Here is a 21,900-nt window from a genome sequence, read left to right on the forward strand (position 1 = left end):
GCTACAATTTTTGTCAAATGTTTGTTTTGTATTTGAGAGACATCCATGCCTGTTTTTGATTAATGATATAAAGATGCAGAAAAAAGCGTGAATATGGGTGATGACAACAGCTCCACAAGGCAGCTGTATGCTGTTTGGCTGTACAAAAACAAAAAAAAGAAATGTACTTAAGGTTTTTTTTTCCATACCTGCGATGCCCAAGCCACCAGGCCCAACACCTCCCGGCACCAAACCACCTGTGCCCACACCAAGGCCTCCACCTCCATAACCTCCTACTGTCAAACAGAGACAGGTACGATTGTGCTCAGTTCTGCCATCATCATTGTTGTTGTCAACATTTATCAGCATCATCTGCTAACAAAGTTCATGTCATGCCGTCATATCCTTACCATCATTATTCACCGTTAAGCTCATGACTGAGGTTGTATGAAAGAAATGTGGTTTCAAATTTCCAAGCCTCAAACCTCATAACGTCTTCCAATAAACTGGCTTAACAACAGTGGTTAGCCCTGAACACATTGTTTATTGCCACAGCAATATCCCTAGGATTTAATTATTCTTAGCTTGTGGTGCTGTGACAAGGAAGTCTAACCATGTGTTTCCCTTAGATCTGACCAAACCGAGGCTGAGTGTTGACAGGGAATCAGTCTTTGGAGCGGCAGTCTGTTTCTGGGTACTCTAAGTTTAGTTTGCATGTAGCACTAAAATACAGCTTACAAACATCCAACAACTCTCAACTCACAGTATAAAAATATCACAATTCAAAAGTCTCATCATGTTCTTCCTGCAGTTATGGCTTTAGTACTCAAAGCCAAAAAAAGGTACACAAGGTCAAACTTGTTCAGCAAATGGGAGCTGAAGCGATGCCAGGACACCTACGGTTGGCGAACTGCTGCAGGCAGAGCTGAGTGTATCTGCTATGGATGTGTGAAATGACGAACACCAGATAGAATATCTGTGGCTGTGCATTAAACCCAATGGAGGCAACAACCATTAAAACACATAATCTGGATCCTAAGAAAGCAACGCTGCTGTCATGATTTACAGATTACTATATGGAAAACATTTAATTAATAATCAGTTAAAGCAAACATTTCCCATATGAACCTCTGCATTTAGTTCCAGATGAGCCTGGAATAAAGATAAATAAATAATGAATGAATAAAGTTTTAAAAAAATTACTGAAAGAATGTATTATTAACCATAATCAGGTATAGAGCAATTGTGAGACAAAAAACATTTTTCTAAATATTTTACAATATAATTTACTGCATAAAAACAAGCAGTTTTAGTTTGTTATATCAATATCAGTGGCACATAACTGTGTGCACCAGTGTGTGATAAACCAGATGCTATTCTAAAAAATACATTTTATATATGGGGAAAAATCATAAATCTATGGTCTCTTCTACTCACCTGCAGCTTTAGCTGGTTTATAGCCTGCGGGGACTCCTCCAGCAGACCCTTGTAAAACAACAATCATAGAGTTATGGTATGCCTACATGTAGTGATGTAATGGACAGTTTTTTGGCTCAACAGTTCATCATTACACCAGCTGACTTTCATCTCACTTTCTCACCAGGAGGCCAGGAGAGGGTGTTGTGACATCTTGCGCCATTTTATATCCCTTAAATATGCATATATGTATGTTTTTGTATCATGATGGAGCAGGGATCCTTAAGATATAAGAAATGCTGTCCACCATGCATGTGCATATTTATACAGGTTTAGTTTACAGGATACAGGCTCACCCTGCTCTGTTGTTAGTTGTTGAGGAAATGCTATGTAAACAGTGAGAGTGCAGCATGAGTACACTGCAGAGAACAACACAAAATGAGCTACAAAAAAATGCACAGAGAATTAGGAGGAATCATGGTAACGATCCTTTTCATTTGAGTAACAGAGGACATTTTGACTACAAATTTTACATTTCTACACTGAATTTCAGGTTCACTTTCAGATATTTTCCATATTAGTGTTTTGTTTTTGTAAAATATTTGGTCTACAGTAGTATAATTTCACTGTTATACCTCCGCTAATGATAAACAGACATTGTTTGTTGTGGCTGTGGTCTGGGTTATTTTTGTTTAAAAAGTCCAGACAGTCATTGGAGGCTCTGTTACCTGGAAAGAATCCAGTTCCTGTTCCAATGCCTCCTGGTCCAATCCCAACACCTCCTGGTCCAATCCCAGCACCAGGTGGTACATACACACCTGGCAATACACACAACAGAAAAGACCAAAAGCTCATCACCAACATGTGTGACACTGGCTAATTTGTTTTAACAGTATGTCTAAACAGTGACCCTATTTATTAGACAAACATTCTCACACTTTCGTCATCTGTGACCCAGACAGCACAACTGAAATCTGTCATCAGCGTTTACATCTGCACCAGGTCATAGCAGCGACGGAGTGTGCAATGAAACGTGAATGCAGCAGCTCCAGCCAGAGCCAGAGTGAAACCAAAAAAAAGAAAGAAAGAAAGAAAGAAAAAGAAAAACTTTATAGGCTTGATTAGGAGAAAACTCCAATTGTTTTCATGCTGATGAGATATTGCAGTTGGAAGCCTTCTTTCAGAAAGCCACTGCAGCACTGTGGACAGGGTCAACCCCCACCTATATCCCCTACCCTCATTTCTAGCCTCATTTCTAGCCCCAACTCCTGGCTGCAACCCAGAGTAACTCCTGAGATGGTCGTTCTGGATCCCAGACATGGTGGCCTCATGTGTGCAAGGAACAACAACAGAAATAAAAGAGAGGGAGGACGAAAAAATGACTCCAGCTGTTCTGGGACGACTAACAGCTAAATCCAACGGGACCGGTGAGCTAAGGCAAAAATTACAAAGTTATATTTTTTGAGGGGAAAACCTGGTTTATATCACTAAAATGGAGAGATTAGAGCTGCAGTACTACAATGATTATGTTTAATGGTTCTTACATGTGTTGGGAGGCCAATTAATTTAAACCACATGTCAAAGGCGTTCATGTGTTTATTAGCGAATACTGTGTGAACACTACGTTTTGAGTTCTGTCCACTGAGTGTGGCCATTAGGGGAAGGACATTACAAAGTATTACTGTCCGATCTAGTTGAATGAAAACTCATGACACATGCCACTGAAAAATGCCAAAAAAGTAACAATCCATCGCACTGAAGACGGTTTTGACCTTTTCACTAACAAGTTGTGACATATTTATTGGGTTCGTGCCACAGTAACATCAGTATTCTCTCTATTGTACAGCCGAGGTTAAGAAAATGAGCAGTCAGTGCCAATCAATGGAGGAAACCAGTGAAGTGCAAAAAAAGAAACATACTGTAAGAATCAACTGTTGGATGGGTTTGTGAGGATAATGTAATATATACAAGATACTAACAATATTTGAGAATAAAAGGTGTGGGATGAGGTTAGGGCTCGTGCAGACAACAAGCCATGAAGTATGATATTTTCTGTCGTGCCTTCGGTTTAGGGTAAAAAGTTAAGAAAATCTGAAAGCCTACACTGCAGAATCAAAAAGTGTTGATGTAACCGTGAATTGTTTATGTTGAAGTTAGCAAGGACAACACATGTCATATTTACTTACACGCTCCAAAACTGCACTCAAAATCTGATTGGAACTGGGTAAAAAACATTTATCTGTTTTTGTTTAAGAGAGAAAATTCTTTTCTTGACTAAAAATTGGTCATGTGCAACATAGGAGAATTTGCCCATATCTGTTTTTTTCAGTGCAAATGGGAGCAGTTATTGTTCTCCATGGCTCCATGAATGAACAAATGGACAGATGCAAGGGAGGCTGCCTAACTCATCCTGACTGGGAAGATCAGGGAGCTGGACGATGGTAGAACCGATCAGATTTCTTGAGGTTTGGCCTTGTACTGCTGAAGGCTGACTGAAGAAAACTCAAAATCCTGTGGGCTCAAATAAAAATGGGGGATAAATAATAAGGTCCATGGTTCTGTACTTGATTATCAAATGGACTAAGTCGATGAAAGTAAAATGTGTCTGTGTGTATGTGTGTGTGCATGCGTCTGTCAGTGTGCCCGTGCCATTTGCTCCATGGCAGAGATCGGAGGTGCAGGCACCACACGACGGGGGCTGCAGTGATTGTTTTTAACTCTGCTCCTTCATTTCACAATCAAAAGGAGGATTTCCTGTCTCGGCATTGCAAGCGAGGCAAGAGGGAGTGTGTGTCTGCTCCAGTTTTCCTTTTTGCTCAGAATCCCATCATGCTACTGTACCACTTTCACAGAGTGCATTAGGTTCACTGCGACTGTGCGCCCAAATAAGGTACACACTGACCTCTGCCAAGTGACCTGACCTACCTCAATAAATTTGAAGATTTCTCCATGATTGTCCTAATTATCGTCATCATCATCATCATGCGCTTACGTTCCTAGTGAACTCAGCCAGGTCATGGGAATGTGCTGGAATGTGCATGAAGGGCAAGATTGACTTGTAGAGCACAAGGGATTAGATGAGGCTGAATTTATTTCATAGTTGACGCCAGTCAAGAGTTTGACCTGAGTGTTTATGATATGATTAATGTTGGTGAATAAAGAAACAAAAAACGGAAAGAAGATCTGGACATTTATAACCATGACGTGACTTTTATCACTGATTTGATCTTGCTGAAACAGTGGTTAGAAGCCATTTCTTACAACCCAATTATTCAGTTTGGGGCAGGTTGATTCCACTTGCACAGAGAAATAAATGTGTGCAAATTTTACAACTTAAGCTTGACATTGTGAAGAAGTAAAGACAGGAAAGCGTCAATAAATTACTGCCTGTTACAGGCTGCAGTGAGTAATAAACCCTCTTGTTATCAGTTAAATACAATGACTGTGGTGAACTGAACTTTTTACTGTTATGGTTTGAGTCCAGAGTTTCTCTGAGTGCATTAAGAAGGTGATGATGTACATGCACTTGCAAGAATCTTGACAGTGATTTGAATTTATCATTGCTTCGCTTTGGACTTGAATGTGGTCCAACTGTAAGACTCACTCAGAGTGGACAGGGATTGTCAGTCAGCTAAGGAAGGAGCCATCAATCATCGGTAAAAGGGAGATAAGTCAAGCAGATGAGATAGGGTACATGGCACTGCAGTGAAACACTGACACTTTGTGCAATGTCAGTTACAGTGTGTATATAGAACAAGTGCTGAGACGATTGTTCAAATTATTTTCATATCACAGTGTCTGTTTGGGTCTCACATGGGTTATTGATGGATTGGAATTTGGGTCCATTTCAGCCCAAACAAATGTGTTCTCATGTGGGCTATAAAGTAAGGTCCCATTTGGACAATCCTCAGTCCCAGGATTAGCCCATCGTTTAGAGGCTGTGCAATTGCACACAAAGTTGAAACATATCAAGAGACATATGTTTCAAACTTCAAACTTCACGGGCTTCAAAAGCATTTAGACATGGTGTGATTACTTACAAAATCAACAGAAAGGTGAACCGATAAAAAAGTTAAAAAATGACCTCAAAAATCTCAAAACTTTAATTCAGTGGCCAACTTTGCACTAAAACTTTGCAGTGAATAGAGATGAAGAAAGAAAGACGCCTCTACTTTTGTGCAGTCTGAAGTGACCTTGACAATTATTGCTGACAAGCATACAACATCTGTACATATCTGAAGGTATCTATAGAGCTGGGGGACAAAATTTAACTTTTATTAATACACTTGTCTTGCCCAGATTTCAGCCCATGTGGAAGCCCAAAGAGACATGGTGGCTGCGAGTTTGCAACTGAGTAACCTTTCCAGAAAAATCTGAGGTTTTTTTTTGTTTGTTTGTCTGGAATTGTTATAATTTACTTTGAGATATGTCCACTTTCCCTCAGTGTGTATTATCTTACTATATCTTAGTGATTTCCAGCATTTCCTAGAATCCCTTAGGAAACCAGAGAAAACATATCAGAACTGTAATTAATCTGGGGTCTTGGATAAAGAGTTACAGAAATAGCTGCAGCTTGAAAGTTTTTTAGAGTGATTTTTTTCTTTACAAGTGAAAACTCTGTCACCACTCAGTACTTTCACATCATTATTAAATCCCAAATAGAACAAGGCAGCACAATTGCTGAGAAATTTCATAAGCAGGATTCATTTTCCAGAGCATTCATAGTTGTGTTTATACAACAAAAACAAGAGTACAGTCTGCGAAAAGCTCAAAGGCTTAGATAAAAATCATTTTCATACACAACATGTGTGTATGCAAGTGTTTTTCTCTCCTGAGTTCCCTTGTTTTGAATTTTGATAAAATGACATAATTCACCAGACGCTAGCTAACAGGTGAAAAGGAGCGTATCCAGTCTCTTGTATGTTTAGTTTTGCATAATGTCATGTTTTGAGCATCAGCCTGGAAAGTCGGGAATGACGTATTTATCAACTGTTTAGCTGGCAAGATAATTTTTTTGATATTTAGCCTGAGCATCAACACGGGGGGATACAGACCTCAGAAAAAAAATCTGTGTGATTCATGAATTTATCTACAAATTACATTCTAAGTGGAAAATTTATTCTGGCTTAAAACACCACATTTTATGGGGGATATGGGTTACTGGGCCCACAAATAATGACTGAATAGCAGAGAAGTTAGGAAACTGTAACTCAGAACTTGTTTTGTTATTGAATCAAACCAAAGCCAATGACGGGTTTTTCCGTAGTACCTCCCATGTTAATGACAGTTTTTACAATTGCTCTTTGTAACTTGAAAGAGTTTAGTTTTACTTAATTTACAACAAGCTGGTGAGTAATGTGACATTTCCACGATCCCGTGCTGAGGCTGTTTAATAATTGGTCTTTGACTAAATCATTAAATGCCTAAAAGTTGATGGAACACGCATGGTAGTTAGGCATGCAAAACAAACACTCACACATGCAACCTCACAAAAGTTAATTATGGCATTCCCCGTCCCTTACAGGACCATTACTATTCATGATCACAGTGCTTCACATAGCTTTGACCTAAGGAGAACTACTATGTAATGTGTTTACACCGCACAGCCACCTGATATTTACACAATTCTGCAGCACTATTTCCATCTCTTTCGATAAAATAAAAAAATAAAACGTTCTGGCAAATTAACAACTGTTTGCTGCGTACAATTGTATCCAAAACCACTCTCCCAGAAGAGAAAGTTTGGTTCTGTCTTTATGGAAAGCTCACATACTGCAACCCGGAGCAACAGTGCAGTGAAGCAAACACTGTGGTTCCTGGCACCCTTATGTCCCGTTATCAGAAATGTGACAGCTGGCCTACTATCACTCACCCTGTGCACTGTCTATTTTCCACAGTGTGTTGGAGGGTGGAGGAGGAAAGTGTGCGGCGCATCTCAGAACATAAAAATTTTAAATGGGAAAAATTCATCTTATTCTTGTACCCATCCCAATTTGACTTCTCTTTCTACACTTGCCCTACCTTGTGCCAGTGATGCTTCTGTAAAGCAGTGTGAGGTACAGTATGCACCGGCAAACAAACTCACAGCCCACAGATGGCAATATTTAATGACAAAGAAGACCTGATTCTAATCTTGTCATTGTTTGCCGTGGGGTGTCTTGGACGAAGCCTTCCCATTGGAAGCTGACAGGGGGATCGCTACAACATTGCCTTTGAAACTAAAAGAAGGGGTTTGGAACAGCTCTGGGCTCTCCTGTGTAAGCATTTCAGAGCTGAACATGACTAACGAATAAGCCTTGGTTGAAGATAACCATCAACATGTGAAATCGCTACAAGCTAGTGGAACAAACAATTCATATTATGACTCTATTCCAGAAAGTGATTTGTGCGATAATATCACAGTAGAACTGACAAAGTAACTGGTGCAGTGTTATACTCTTCACAACGCACTGCATGTTTGATTTGGCTTGCATTTCTAGTACCAAAAAAATCCATTAGATATGACCTTTCAGATCAAACAAAGGTACTGTTGCTAGTAGCACTATACGACTGAAATGTGTAGAGTTCTGCAAAGTAGTATAAGAGGTTGTGCTTTGGGATGAACTCCCTGAAATATTGTGGCTTTGCATCTGAATTGTGAGAAAGAACATGACCGAGTGAAGAATCATCAGTCATGTTTATGAATAAGATATTGACATTTCCTGGCAAGGACAGAAGTAGTTTATGTAGTTGGGGGGGATAAAATCAATGATTTATGCCAGAGAGGACAAAACCTTCACGATCCGTCTGCAGACATTTCATAAAGTCTGTGTGGGAACTGGAAATGTTCTGCAGTAGTTCTGTTGCTAAAATCTAACAAAACACTTCCAAAAATGAAGTTTTGTTTGGTTTAGATCAACTAATTGATGCAAAAGGCCTAAAGGAGCAATGTTAATCCCCACCCCCTCCGACCAAAAATGCACTGAAACTAATACAACACAGCAAACAACATTTTCATGCCAAAGGATTTTGATTGAATTGACGTAATGTGTTTAATCGGAATTTCATTTCATTAACATCTTTTCTCATGGCGCTTTCTGGCTCTTTATTAAGAAATACTTTTTTAACTAACGTAGTGCTTATGTTTTTGTGTTGTTCGTAAACCTAGAAAAGCTTGGACAACAGTAGGCAGGATGAAAACATTCCTGACAGGACCCATTTCATCAGATTGCTGGCCCAGTGAAACTGCTCCTAGCAGCTCACAGCCTGGTGAGGGCTGCTTACAGAGTGGCTGGAATGAATCATCTGAGTTAATGTGCTTCTTTGTTGAAAACTTGGCACTGGTTGAGAGCAGACCAAACATCTGACTGGGAGATGCTAGGACTGACATTTATCCACAACTACAGAGCAAGAGCGAAACAAATTATTAACTGATATGTGTTTCTAGCAGTGGCGAGGACTCGCTGCTATGTGAATTACCCTCACAGTAATGCCGCACATGCTGTATCTACGTATGTGAAAGTGATAGCCTTGTGAGAAAACTGTAGGTGTTTGAAACATAAGCAGGGTGGACTCCAAGTCAGCAAGACCATCCAGTTATAAAAGAACTGGATTGCATTAAACAGTCCATCAGATTTACATAGCTAAGACAAGAGATACTAAAAATGAAGGAGTTATACCCTAGACATTTGCAGTGCAGTCCATTTAGAATTATGTGTCTATTAAAACAACTCATCCATCCCAAACCTCTGGTCTGATCCCTACAGTGCTCTTAACAGTAGTTACAGTAAAAATGGTGATAGGAAAACCTGTTGGCCAAAATGTTAGTAATCGCTTCTGGCTAGGGACTTCGATGCAGAGAATGACTTCCCAGCCAGGCAACATGCTTTGAAGTAAAACTGCAAACCGGGGATGGAATTGTCCAATCTCCTAACACTTTCCCAGAACATGTGCCAGAGTAAGACTTGAATGCATGGAACAACAGCTCTTTCACAATAGCAAACCCCGGTCGGTCAGTGCTCGTAACAAAAAGGCTCCTAACCAAATGAGTACTGAATGAGGTCACCTCACTACAAATTACACCAAACCATTCAATATCAACAAATTAAAATGCCTTTGCGGGTCCAGCATTAAAGAAGCTGTAGAAATTGAATGAAAACCTAGCTGAAGAAAAACTGCTGTGTCTTGTTCAGACAGTACTTAAAATGGTCTGTTTCTTTAATTTCAGTGTAGAGTTGTTGAGCACCAGGATGACTATGTGTCACATTAATCCAGCATGCTGTGGCTGGCACTCAACCTTGCCAGAAGAGGGATTAGAGCCAAAGAGGTGTTCATAGCACACGCCACCAATAAAGCCTGATGCACCACTTCTTTGGGTAATCAAGACAATCAGTTTAGGTATCTACAAATAATACTGGCGTAATGCTACAATTCATCACCAGTGTTTTTGTGACAGTCAAGGCATGCCATCCAATCTGCACTGATTTCGTTTAACTTCACCTATAGCCTTGCAAGTGTCACTGATTAATGTATTAAATTCCTCTGAAGTCTCTGGGCTGAACTCAGCCAATGCCAAATGAGGCAAACTGGCTTCCAGCAGCACTAAAGAAAACATCACACAACCTCTTTAATTCTTTGGAGACGGTGAAGGAACAGAGCAGCTATTTTCCCTCTTCATCTCCCACTAGTCGCTGCCCGTCAGAACTGTGCCATTAACTGTGTCTGTCATAAAAGCCAAACTAATGACTTTGGCACAAGTCCACCATTTGGTTGTTGAGGGTGTCTGGAGGATTATAACATAAGTTGAAGTAAGAAAATAGAGGGACGGGATCCAAGTTAACTTAATGTAAATATACATACGTTTTGATAATTTCAAGTTAATTCAACTTTTTGTTTTTGTTTTGCATTTGTTAGTTTTTATTTTATCACATTTGAACTGAGTTGTTCTAATGTAGAGTTGAATGAATACACTTCTGGTAGTTCACCCAACATTAAATCTTTTCAAAGCAGTAAAACTAGCATATTAACAGACTGCACTGTTTTACATTACACGAGGAGACATGTAAGTTTTGCAGATTGAAGAGAACGGACATGATGTGAAGTTGCTGTTTCCTTAAATACATGCAAAGATCAGGTATGGTTGTTTCTTTATTAAAATAATGAAAACAGTGTTATCTGTGATTTGGTTAGTGTTGAATTCAATCTCCACCCCAAACACTTCAAGGTTCAACGGGTCAGAAGGAGAGGCCTCACTTGCTGTCTTTGTACTGACTTGTCATATCAAATTAAATAAAGAACTGACTCTTTAAATTGAGAAAATGTAAAAAAAAAAGAAAGTACAGACAGTCATTTCAACTTAATTATTTTAGTTTATTGAACTTGTTTTCTCAAGTTCAATTAAATTAACACAGTTTTAGTTTTATATTTTCAAGACTCATAGAACAACATTGAACTTACTATTGAAGCCTCAGTTAAGTCACATTTTTAAGGCACCAGGAAAATTTGTGTAGAATGATTTACGTGTTGATATACTCTCAAAGTCTGCATCATTTCACAACTAATTTTCAAGCACATTACAAGCTCACTTTATTAGGGCGGTGAAGAATAAGCTTGATTAAATTCCCAAGTTGCGGAATCTATTCAAAGAATTTTATCAACCATCTAGGCCTGGGTTTGATTCAGTTATCAAATGTACCAAAAAAAAAAAAAAAAAACAGAGGCCACTGAGACCAAGCTGTGTCAACACAAATTAATTTTGATAAGAATAACATCCAACTCACTGTATCCATGTGACAGATGCTGTTTGTTTGTGGAATGTAGAGTAAGTCTGCCAGCGAACAACAAATATACCTGCACGTGGTCAAAGGGTAATATGTCTGGGGGTAAATTTATTAACAAACCCCATCACAGATGTTTCCTCAAGGACTATAACTCATTTACACTTATTGATGGAAAACGTTCAGACTGGCTTTGCACTCTATCATAACTCATAATGGGGTGAATTTTGCAAGTGTTAGAGATGTTTTCTGCGTAGAGGCATTAAATGAGTGGTTGGGTGTTAATGAAGCTCATGTTACTCACAGATAATTGAACCTTGGACCGACCCGAGAGTGTGTGATTTTTTTTTTTAAGTTTAAGTGCACAGATGGAACTAGTTTGTGCACCACAGAGATGTTTGATATAGATGGATTCAACACTCAGTTGAGATCAAAGTTGTGCTCCTAAGCCAGTGTTGATATTTGTTGGCTGCTTTACCTGCAATATTTTTGCCTGAATACACCTTGAAATCGCAACTGAAATGTTGCTGGCACAGAGAAGAAAGGATAAATCTGCTATGAGACAGAGAGAAGAAGAGCAAAGACATTTTTAGATGATACAGTCTATGACCTGACGAAGACAGACTTGGTGGACTTTGTCAAAGTGATCAAATTAGACAGGGCCAAACATGCGGCTAGGAAAAGTGAGACTTTATATGGACAAAATATTTCTTTTAGGAATCTAACCATAATGCATCTGAAAGGACATTTGGACAGTGGAAGATAAGGAACATAAACAGCTGTGACTTTTAAACAAATAAATATAACAGAAAATGTACTTGACTCCAGAATACCCAGCCCCAGATGCTAAACATGTTTTTCAGTTGGGGACTCTATAACTCAGAGAATCTTGGCCAAAACACAGACCAAGAACCAAATCAAAGCAGCGCAGAAAGGGGAGAAAAAGCAAACACACAGGCTGAATGAGAGTGAGAGGAAAGGCATGCTGACAACCTCTCTCTCACTTTCTGTCTGTCTGTAAAAGATAAGCTACACTTGAAACTAACCCCTCAACTCTGCATGTTGCTGCTCTAACGTCAAGAGAGGACCCAGTCGAAGCTGTCAAGGCGACACTTACATACACTCCCAGTCCAGCTGGGAGTTCATCGGGGGTGAATTTAAATTGTGGTTTTTGCAGAGTGGGAAGAGGGAGCAGCTGGAACCTTCACTTCCTGACATGTTATAGGATAGGGTCTGCAGTCATGTAAGCATATCCTATGTATGCATAGGTGTGTATAGTATTTAATTTAATTTTTGTCTGAAATTCATCAAAAGTGGATCTTGTTATCTCTTACTGTTAAAGCCAATAACAATTGAAGAGGGAAAGAATTTACAGCCATGGGAAAAAAATCTGGTCATGCTCTGGACAATACTGAAACTAACTTCTAACAGCAGCAATGGACATGTAAATATGTTCCAAAGAACAACTTTCTTTCTATTTATTGCAGCTGTTTCTTCAACAATGTTGTGATGGAACAGTACTATGTAAGGATTCAGTGCGGGTGCAGACGCTAAATTAGACTAAACAGTCTTTAATTTTCATGACTGTAGCATTGGAGCTTTATATTTTCAATTTATTTAACTCACCAAACCAAAAATACAGAGCAATGCAATAGCAGAACTTTCTTTTTTAAATTAGAGTTGGGATTAATCCAAAAGAAACATAGAAAACAATCAGGTTATCACTAGACACATTACTTTTATTTCATGCAAACGTATATTAAATTACACTGGAAGAGATACACATGCTTTATATATTATATAAAGGTTGCAATTAAATAAGTGAAAGTTCTCCTTGATAGGCGATAAGCCTCAAGAAAACTTGTAATAAATGAAAAAAATCAGTTGAATGTCACTGATGGACAAAAGGCACAAACCAAAAAAATTGCACCTGTCCTTGGTGTCTGATTGATGCAGCAAAGATCATGGGCTCAGTTCACCTGTAGTATACACTTACCTCCTTGAAGAGAGGGCTGAATCAGTGCTAAGAGGAAGAGTCCACAGACGAGCAACAGAATGTTTCTGTTAGCCATCTCGCTCCAAAATGCACCACCCCTCTCCCGATCAGCTGGTTTTATTCTCTCCTAGCTAATTACCACGAGCCCGGAGTCTTAAAGAGAGGGGAAAAAGGTGAAAAAAGGGAAAAGATATGAGACTCGACGTAATTAAGAGAGGGCAAAGACTCTGGTTCAATGGATCACTTTGCTTTTTTTCCTCCTCTATGTCTGGTGTTGCTGTTTTTATTCTGGTCACTCCTGCCAACAGTGCAGACGCTGCTGCCAGCAAGGAAAGAGAGAGAGAGAGGGAAAGAGACACACACAGAGAGGGAGGGAGAGAGAGAGAGAGGGAGAGAGAGAGAGACAACCCCCCCTACTGGCCCCCCCCCCACTCTCATCCAGAAGGAATTGAACTGTCTGCCAAGCATTTGCATGGATACAGAGCATACTTATCTGTAAGAGTCAAGAGAGAGACCGAGGAAGAGCAAACCACATACCCAGATAATTACCTGTCCTCTATGGCTCTAATTTTCAGCTGGTTAGTTTTCAACACAAGCAGCAACATTAGTTTTTACTGTTTCTTTTAAGTAAGTGATCCAGAAAACTTTGAGGTAGAATGAAAAGAACACAGCAACTATCAGCATGTGTGCACAAAATATCAGAGCAACAGACATTACAAAGTCACTGGCTGCATGAATAAGAAGGGAAAGAGCAGTGCTTGGTGCCTGGCAGTCCATGTGTGGAAGCCAGTCACAGTGTAAAGAAATAAGAGTGTCAGCATCACACAGAGATGACAAAGACAGCAAAGAAAACAAGAAACACCAGCCTGCTGGTCTGTGCCTGCTGGTCTCAGCCACTTCACTAGGATAGCTGCAATTATCAGTTTTGTAACAGAGATCAGAGGTAGATCAAGGACCAGCCTCAGTCCAAGATCAGATGGCTCCTGTGACCCCTGGACCATCAATCATCGTACTACACAGTTTCTTCACAACCAGTCCTACCAACTGTTTGTGCTTTTAACAATACCTGCAGAATAGGCATCACCAAATCCTAGGGGTGTGATGATAGACTCAGCTCACCAGAATGAGACAAGATGAAATTCTAACACTAATTTTAGGAAAACTTCAGTGATGAAACATATGACCACAGAGATATTTTATTTGGCTGAATGTCACAAAACTGCTGGTGTGTTTTGAAATGTCTGCGTATGACTTTCTAACTTCTGACTGAAGCTGTGTGTAATCTTCTAACTGAACTCCTTTCCACAAAAGTAACATAGAAAATAAAACTACATTTATCTCAGTCTTATTTTTAAGTGCAAACAATAATCAAAGTTCTACTGAATACTGTGCAGACAAACTGACCAAATTTTACCTCAAGCATGATACAGTTTGTTTGCAATACCACTTGATAACAACGCTGTATGTGGTATTTTGCATTTTTCTTTCATAAGATAATAAGGAAATGTGGTTAATTCTTTTGGAAAGTCACAAATATATTGATACTGGATGTATCAATAAAATGTTGACAGATAATGTATTTGTATTCTGCTAAACTATTCGATCTTGCAGTACAATAGTAGTGACTAAAGCATTTTTGAACTTTCTTATGGTTATGTTTAGACTCTCAGAGCACTTGGTTAAGATTAAGGAAAGATTGTGGCCTGTTTTAAAACAGAAAAATTTAACAGTGACTTCAACAACGTGTTTATTTACATTAAACCTTCCCCTAACCCAACGCGCTTTCGTTTCCGAAACCTAACCACAGACAGGACTGTGGGTGTGAACTCAGGTCACTGCAGTCACAGTCCTGCGGTTTGCACAGCCTCCATTGACCTACACCATCCCCAGGCGACTCTGGTGGGCCTCATTCATTCAAAAACCATTGCCTCTGAACATATTCCAGGCAGTGATTACATTTGCCACCACAGCGTAATTGGGAAAACAATTTCATAACAGCCTGTATAAACGTTATTTCTAAGACAGAGTTGTTTTGCAAATGCCCTTTAATGCACTGGTGAAAAAAAAACAGTGTGAGTAAGAGTAAGATAAATTAACTGCTACAAAAGCCTCACTGTATTTTCTAAAGTATGTTTTAAGACTCATCTTCATTAAGCAAATGTAACATCAACAAATCACTTTAAAACAACTTTATAAACTCCTGTTTTACGGATATTGTGTTGATAGAAGATTTGCACAAGAGCTATATCACTAACAGGACACATCCTCTCCAAACACCTGTGCACTGGTTCCATCTTGGCTCAACATGTCGGGCCATTACTTAGGAAACACCTCACCGCTGACAAGGCTGTCATTGTCCATCTTTTTGTTCTGCCCTGGGACACATTTTTGGGATTTCAAACAGAAGAGGTTGAGCAGAGGTACTTTTTACTGGCAAGAGCTGCAGCCAAAATCATTACTCTCCCAGACAACAAACCTGACAGACCGGGCTGTTGCACACATGCTAATGGGTTCTGTTTTCCAAGACACACAGTATTCTTCATGGTAGTGACATCCACCATTAGTGTTCATATTCCCTCATGCTGATTTCCTTAACGTTAGGTCAGACATCCTAACAATATCAGCTGTTAAAGGTTTGTTTAGATTGAACACAAAGGATGATCTCGCTTGAATAATGAACGCAGTCATACAGCAACAGATAAGCTTGAATTTTTCACTCATGTAGAAATTATTTCCATTTGAGCCCAACACCTTTTCTTTTGTGCAGCATAGAGAAAATCTAGCTCTGCTGTAACTCACATCTCCTATACCACAAATTTTCTGATTTCATTTGGTACAAACACACCTGGAAGATACTGTATGTACATTTTTGCTATCACTGCATAGACAATTAACAGCCGTTTACTCACCAAGACCTTCAGACATTATTGCGTTCACAAGAGGTTAGAATACTTCCCCTGGGCAGTGACTACTTTTTCATCCTTTGATGTCGGACTGAGGGCAGACTGGACACTAAAGTGACTCTCTATGGCAGAGTAGTATTATGAGACAGGACAGGACAGGGGTAACTGGTTAGTGTGCATGACACAGAAGCAAAACAAAAGTTAACATTGGTGTTGCTCTCCACTGCTGGAGACAGCTCTTGGTGTGTAAAGGAGTGAATTTTGATGTTAAACTCTTCTTCAAGACTACTGAGTAAACAGCTGTTGATACTAACATTGGCTATGTAGCGATAGAAGACACTTACATATAGCACCTTTAAGACACCTACACTATGTACAGCATTCAGCCATTCTTTTACCAGTTCTTTAAGTTTATTATAAATTTAGTATTTTTTTCATGACAGTGGGAATCCATTTGTTTTTACCACATACAACAAAGCCAGTTATTGTAGGACTGAACCTAAATGATGGGAAGTATAATGGTCTCATTGGCTGGACTATGTGATCTGAATGACAGATGGCAGCTTAATTAATTATTCCGTATTATATCAAAAAGTTCTTGTAATCAGACACACATAGCTGAGGCAGAAATATGTTAACATACATCACATACTGTAGCTGCATGTAAACAAACTGAGTGGACCAGCAAGTAAATATGAGTCCATGGTTATTAACTTATTAGAATAGGTTTGTTTATATGCTTATTGAATTGTTTACATTTGATTAAACTATCTAATTTTGCCTTGCTTTACTTCGGGCAAACCTGAGATCCCATTGCACTATAGTGAACTCTACCATATAATTTACAGTGAGTAGTAACTTATAACTGCTTTCCTAGTCCTATATCATACATACTGGAAAGATGGTTTCAACAGTGAGTGCAACATCTGTGTTTCTCAGTGAACTCATCAGATACATAACAAAAGACACTAATAAGTCCAAAAAATCTATTATGGTCGATGACAAAGAAACATTTGAACTGCTCTCAGCTCTTATGATTACAATAAATTATTAGCTACAATCCAAACATCAGTAGGACACTGACCTAATGCTGTGTTCTGCATGATACTATTCTTTCAGTGTTTGATTTAAGACCAAAAACCCCAGTTGAATAGGCTGTTCGGGAAGCAAAAGTGTATTCTGGATGAGAGCAGTGTTTTTCTCCATTTATTTGCAAGTTTGAACGTCTATTTTAGCTCATGTCTGGTACTCCTCCTTTGGGCCGAGTTGAATGGTGTTTTTGCCAAGAAGGCTGAGATTGAACATGGACTTTGGTGCAGACTGATGAGAGGTCACACAGAACGCACTGTTATTAATTAAACCTTAAACTGTGGGTTCTTCTTTAACAATTCCGTTGCCAGTTTTTAATTTTTTTCTTCATTTTTCCCAAATTAAAAAATGTATTTATTTACAGTTATAATCAGTGGTTGCATATCTCCAGCTAACTAGTGTGACTCTTAAAAAAAAAAAAACCCTCAGTTTGATCTAATTAGTGTAGCTGTATACAGAATTTAATTGTACCTCCTGTTTTAAATTTAAGTGGTCTTTCAAGACAATAGTGGTATCTGTGTCTAACATCTTGGCTTGCAGATTATTTCAGCAGATGTGTAAATGTGTAATGGTGGTTTGAAGCCAGTAGACAAGCTCTAAAAAAAGCAGCCCCAGGTCACTAGCCAATCATATCTACTGATTATGAACCTGATAACACTGAGCCAAAGGCTTCATATATAAATCTCTGTGAGAATTTGGACCATCTTTGTGTCTTTGTCACATTACATTGCCCGACATGCCACAACACGTAGGCTTTTGCACTGGAACCAGCTCCCTTGGAGACAACCATGGATTACAAAGGACCCTCGCTATAATGGCTCTGCATCTGCAGGCACAGTTGGCAGAGCATCACAATATAATCCATTTCAACCCTCCAAGTACTTTTGGCTTTGGCTGAAGGGAAATGAAGTCTGTAAAGACAACTTTTGAGGTCACTGCCAGAAACCATATCAACTCACTGAGGTAGAAGTATATTAAATTCCAAGGCAGTGTAGGCTTTATTTACTAACAGACATATTAATTAATTCTCTGCTCTAAAACTTAATGACTGCATTTCCGCAGTTCAGCAACCAATTTAAAAACAGCCACGCAACAGTCAGCTGTAACATTCTAGTTAAAATCACTTGGTCCCACACATGCACATTACTCTAAAATTAATTTGAGACAACAGACTGATTCAGTAAATCAAGGACTAAACAATTACATGTTAACAACATCAGATATTCTTTTTTAATAGAGAGAGAAGCAGTTTACCATGATCCTCTACAGAGAGTGTTGCATTATGGGTTGTTTGTGGCCTTAATATTGCTAGGCTAGTATCAGTGTTTCGTCCTCCCAGTTTAACCTGAAGGCTTCTGTAATGTGTTTTGCTGCCACTGAGGAAATAAATTCATCATGACTGTAAATGTGCTCATAGCATCTTGCTACATCCTTACTGCAGAAAAAGAGAACAGACTGCAAAACAAGCTAGTGTTTCCTATCCCCAAATATTCTTGGGAAGGGGACAAATGTACAGTAAATACTGGGCTGCCGCAGCCAATCCATTCACATACGCATACAGATTACCTGCAATTGTCATTATTCAATGCTTAATGAACGTGCAGAGGAGGGGCGGTCATTCTACCAACTACTGAAAGTCAGTGACTGACAAAATGATGGATATTTACATAGATCAGATACTGGAATAATGGACAAGTTATTACTTTGACTTGCTGTCACTTCTGCATATAGAAGGTGATTTCAATTTTCAGCATGTTTACACCATCAAACTTCATTCAGTAACATGTAAATTGTATAGACTATGGCTCCGACCCACCCACTCTCCCTTTCCAAGCCACTCATATCGTATGGACATGATGTCACATGTGACAAATCAAGCATCTGTTCCCTGAGCAGAAACATGTTACCTTTATTGGTGGCATGCGTGAACTGATTTGGCTGCCTGTGCCAGGCTCAGTTTCAAAAGACCAGTATACTGATACAGATGGTGCTGTTTTCTTGTGTATTTCTTGTAGCATGAGGGGAAATTACTGTTTAACACTCTACACATGGACTACTATTGGTACAATGAACCTTTGTTCACTGGGTAAGTGTTTACATCTTGGTGTGGGGTGCTGCACTGAATCAGTTCTGGGATCATTATCATGCAATGATCACAGAGCGCAGCGGGTCAGCCGTGTTGGGTGGCTCTAGCATAATGTGCACAGTGGCATGCCAAAAATTTTAGGATCTTCTTTTGATCTACAGCTGACACTATACAGACTGGTTTGAGGCCAGTCTACACCATATTTGTTTTAAGCTGCCAAAGAACATGCAAAAAGTAAACCACTATGGTCACATGTGACCACAAATGAAGTTTATTCTTTCAGCCTATGTCTCCTGCCTTCATGTTTGAGCAGTCGGACACTGCAGAGTGAAAGCCACCACAGACTTGTGCATGGAGAGTGCCCCGGTGCAGCACAAACACCATTCTTCAATGGCCTGTGGTGTCACCAACACACACAGGCAAGTAGACTGGCCCACCTCCAAAGTGTGATACACACATCCAGACCACACTCCAGATGTGGTTTCTCTGCAGTTAACATTGCTCTGTGTATGAAGCAGGTTCCAGTGAACATCAGATCCAAGCCCAGGCACCCAGGGAAAACTGATGAGTTCTGGTAAGGGCCAGACCAGGCAGCAGGGTGACTCACATTTGGCATTAAAACCTCGAAAGACTCCGGCCTTAAGAGAGCTTTGCATGCACTCAAGTAAAACCTCCAAGTCTTTATGTATCCTCAACCTTTGCAGTGATCATTAATTTCACATGAATGTCAACTGCATATACAGTGAAGCCAGGCTAAGAGTTTGGTTACGTTTAGTGTAAAATAAAGCAGACATTAGACATGCAGGCTTTGTCATAATGGCCACTATCGCTCAGTTTATCTTATATGTGTAGCTGCTCAAGTTTCATAGCAGGGCTTACAAGATAAATAGTTTTATCAGCTTAAAAATTAAATATTAGGATTAAAAATAAACAAGAATTCATCACACCATCCTTTGAGCATGACTTAAGTACTGAGACAGTCGTTTCCGTTATTAGTTGTTTGGGAGGAGTACCACTATAAAAGCTGTGTGTTTCCTTTGTTGGTTCATGTGCAAAGCTTTTGGCTATGCAAAGAGCTTAGAGTGTTATGCACAGTTTAGACTGCATCGAGGGTTTAGAGCTCGAGGCAGTCAAGCGTCAACCAACTTTTTGGTGGTAAATTCACATAACAGGAAGTAGTTTAGGGGAATTCAATCTGTAGGGAGAAGGTCAATGCCAAATACCAGGGGTAATTGATAAGTTTGTGGCCTAAGGTAGAAGGAGATGAGTTAAACAGCTCTCATTACATGTACATACAGTTCAACTCCTTGGGTGATTATGAAGAAAGTTTGAAAGTAATAACTTTTGTGGTACGCTACTGTAGACCACTTTCTTAGACAGTGCTGACCTACAATTTTCAATTACCTGAAACAGGAATACCACAAAGGTTATTAACTTCAAACTTTCACATAATCACTCAAAGAGTTGAAAGCCACATACACGTAATGAGAGCTGTTTAACTCGTCTCCTTCTCCCTTCGGCCAAAAACTTATCAATCTTTCCTTGTGTTGGGTCAGTAACTTTAATGATGTCAAAATTAGTTATAACAAATGAAGGCAACTTTTTGACATTTCGGTCCCTACTACTGATTGGTGTTACTCAGGGCTCAATTGAAAAGAATATTTTTACGATACTGAACTAACCAACCACAAGTATAAGAAGCTTGCTTCCCTTGTTAAAAACAAGTGATGGCTTGGGTGAAAAAACTGTTTCAAAATGTATTTGGAAAAAATAGCTAAATCATCATCATTACTGTATCAAATATTTTCTCTGAATCTGCACTTTGGTTTCTATATAAAACAAAATAGCAGTTTTGGCAGGGGAAGGCAATGACAACTGACAGTGAAAAGTGATGCTTACATATTTGTAGTATGTTTGATTTTGGGCTTATCAGAGAGTTTCTCAGGGTTTCTTTGGGACTCAGGGGCAGAAAGTCTGGCACTCTGCCACCAAATAGTGAGAAAGAGTCTAAGCTGCAGTATTCACAGGCAATATAAAATCCTGATGAAACAACTTTTCATCACGTCAGATGGTGTCCAGCAACAGACAAGCTTGGGATACCGTCACCATTAAGTGAGTTGTTAACAACATGCTGTTGTGGTTGCACATAAGACATGGGAAAACCAATTAGGTGAAGCCAAGATGGTCAGCATTCCCATGCATTTCACCAACTTTTCACACTTAAAAAGCCAATCCTGAGATCATCAAGGAACAGCAAAACTGAAATTTCCTGCCTTTACAGATCAAAGTTACTTATATACAAGTGAAACTCAGTAGCGGTTAGTTTAACCCCATTTCTCAGGGCTCAATTAAGTGCAGTGACACTTATATCCGACAGGCACACTAGCACACTTCCTTGACATTGTTAGAATGTCCTTACGTCCCCCATAACGGAACTGTTAGGGCAAACTCTATAGCCAGCAGAAGGGAGTTCACCTCATGTGATAAGTACTAAGTACCTTAGTTTACTTTGTGTGTGTTCTCAGTGTGTGAACATGAAGCAGTGGCATTTTCATAAATACCCACAGAGGAAAGACTGTGATAAACTGACCCAGTCCACAGATAAGCATCAAGTTCTCACACCAGGTCAAAGTGGGTCACACCCCTGAAGGAGACACTTTCCAAAATTGTGTTTGT

General features: G+C 39.4%; 1 protein-coding gene across 17 annotated transcripts in view; it reads right to left on the reverse strand.

Annotated features, from left to right (window-relative positions):
• The window catches only part of elna (elastin a), a 47,657-nt gene extending 34,195 nt beyond the window's left edge, over nucleotides 1–13,462 (reverse strand). For 16 of the 17 annotated variants that reach the window (XM_051078976.1, XM_051078971.1, XM_051078969.1 and 13 more), the window contains exons 1-4: nucleotides 13,147–13,462; nucleotides 2,124–2,213; nucleotides 1,417–1,464; nucleotides 189–275 (exon numbers count right to left, since the gene is read on the reverse strand). In XM_051078976.1, the coding sequence (XP_050934933.1) occupies nucleotides 189–275; nucleotides 1,417–1,464; nucleotides 2,124–2,213; nucleotides 13,147–13,222 (301 nt within the window). In that variant the 5' untranslated portion in view covers nucleotides 13,223–13,462. The remainder of the gene's footprint in view (nucleotides 1–188; nucleotides 276–1,416; nucleotides 1,465–2,123; nucleotides 2,214–13,146) is intronic. The other variant, XM_051078967.1, reaches the window with a different exon arrangement.
• Between the last annotated feature and the right edge of the window lie 8,438 nt (nucleotides 13,463–21,900).

Source organism: Lates calcarifer, linkage group LG21, assembly GCF_001640805.2.
Source record: "Lates calcarifer isolate ASB-BC8 linkage group LG21, TLL_Latcal_v3, whole genome shotgun sequence".
Classification (NCBI taxonomy): domain Eukaryota; kingdom Metazoa; phylum Chordata; class Actinopteri; family Centropomidae; genus Lates; species Lates calcarifer.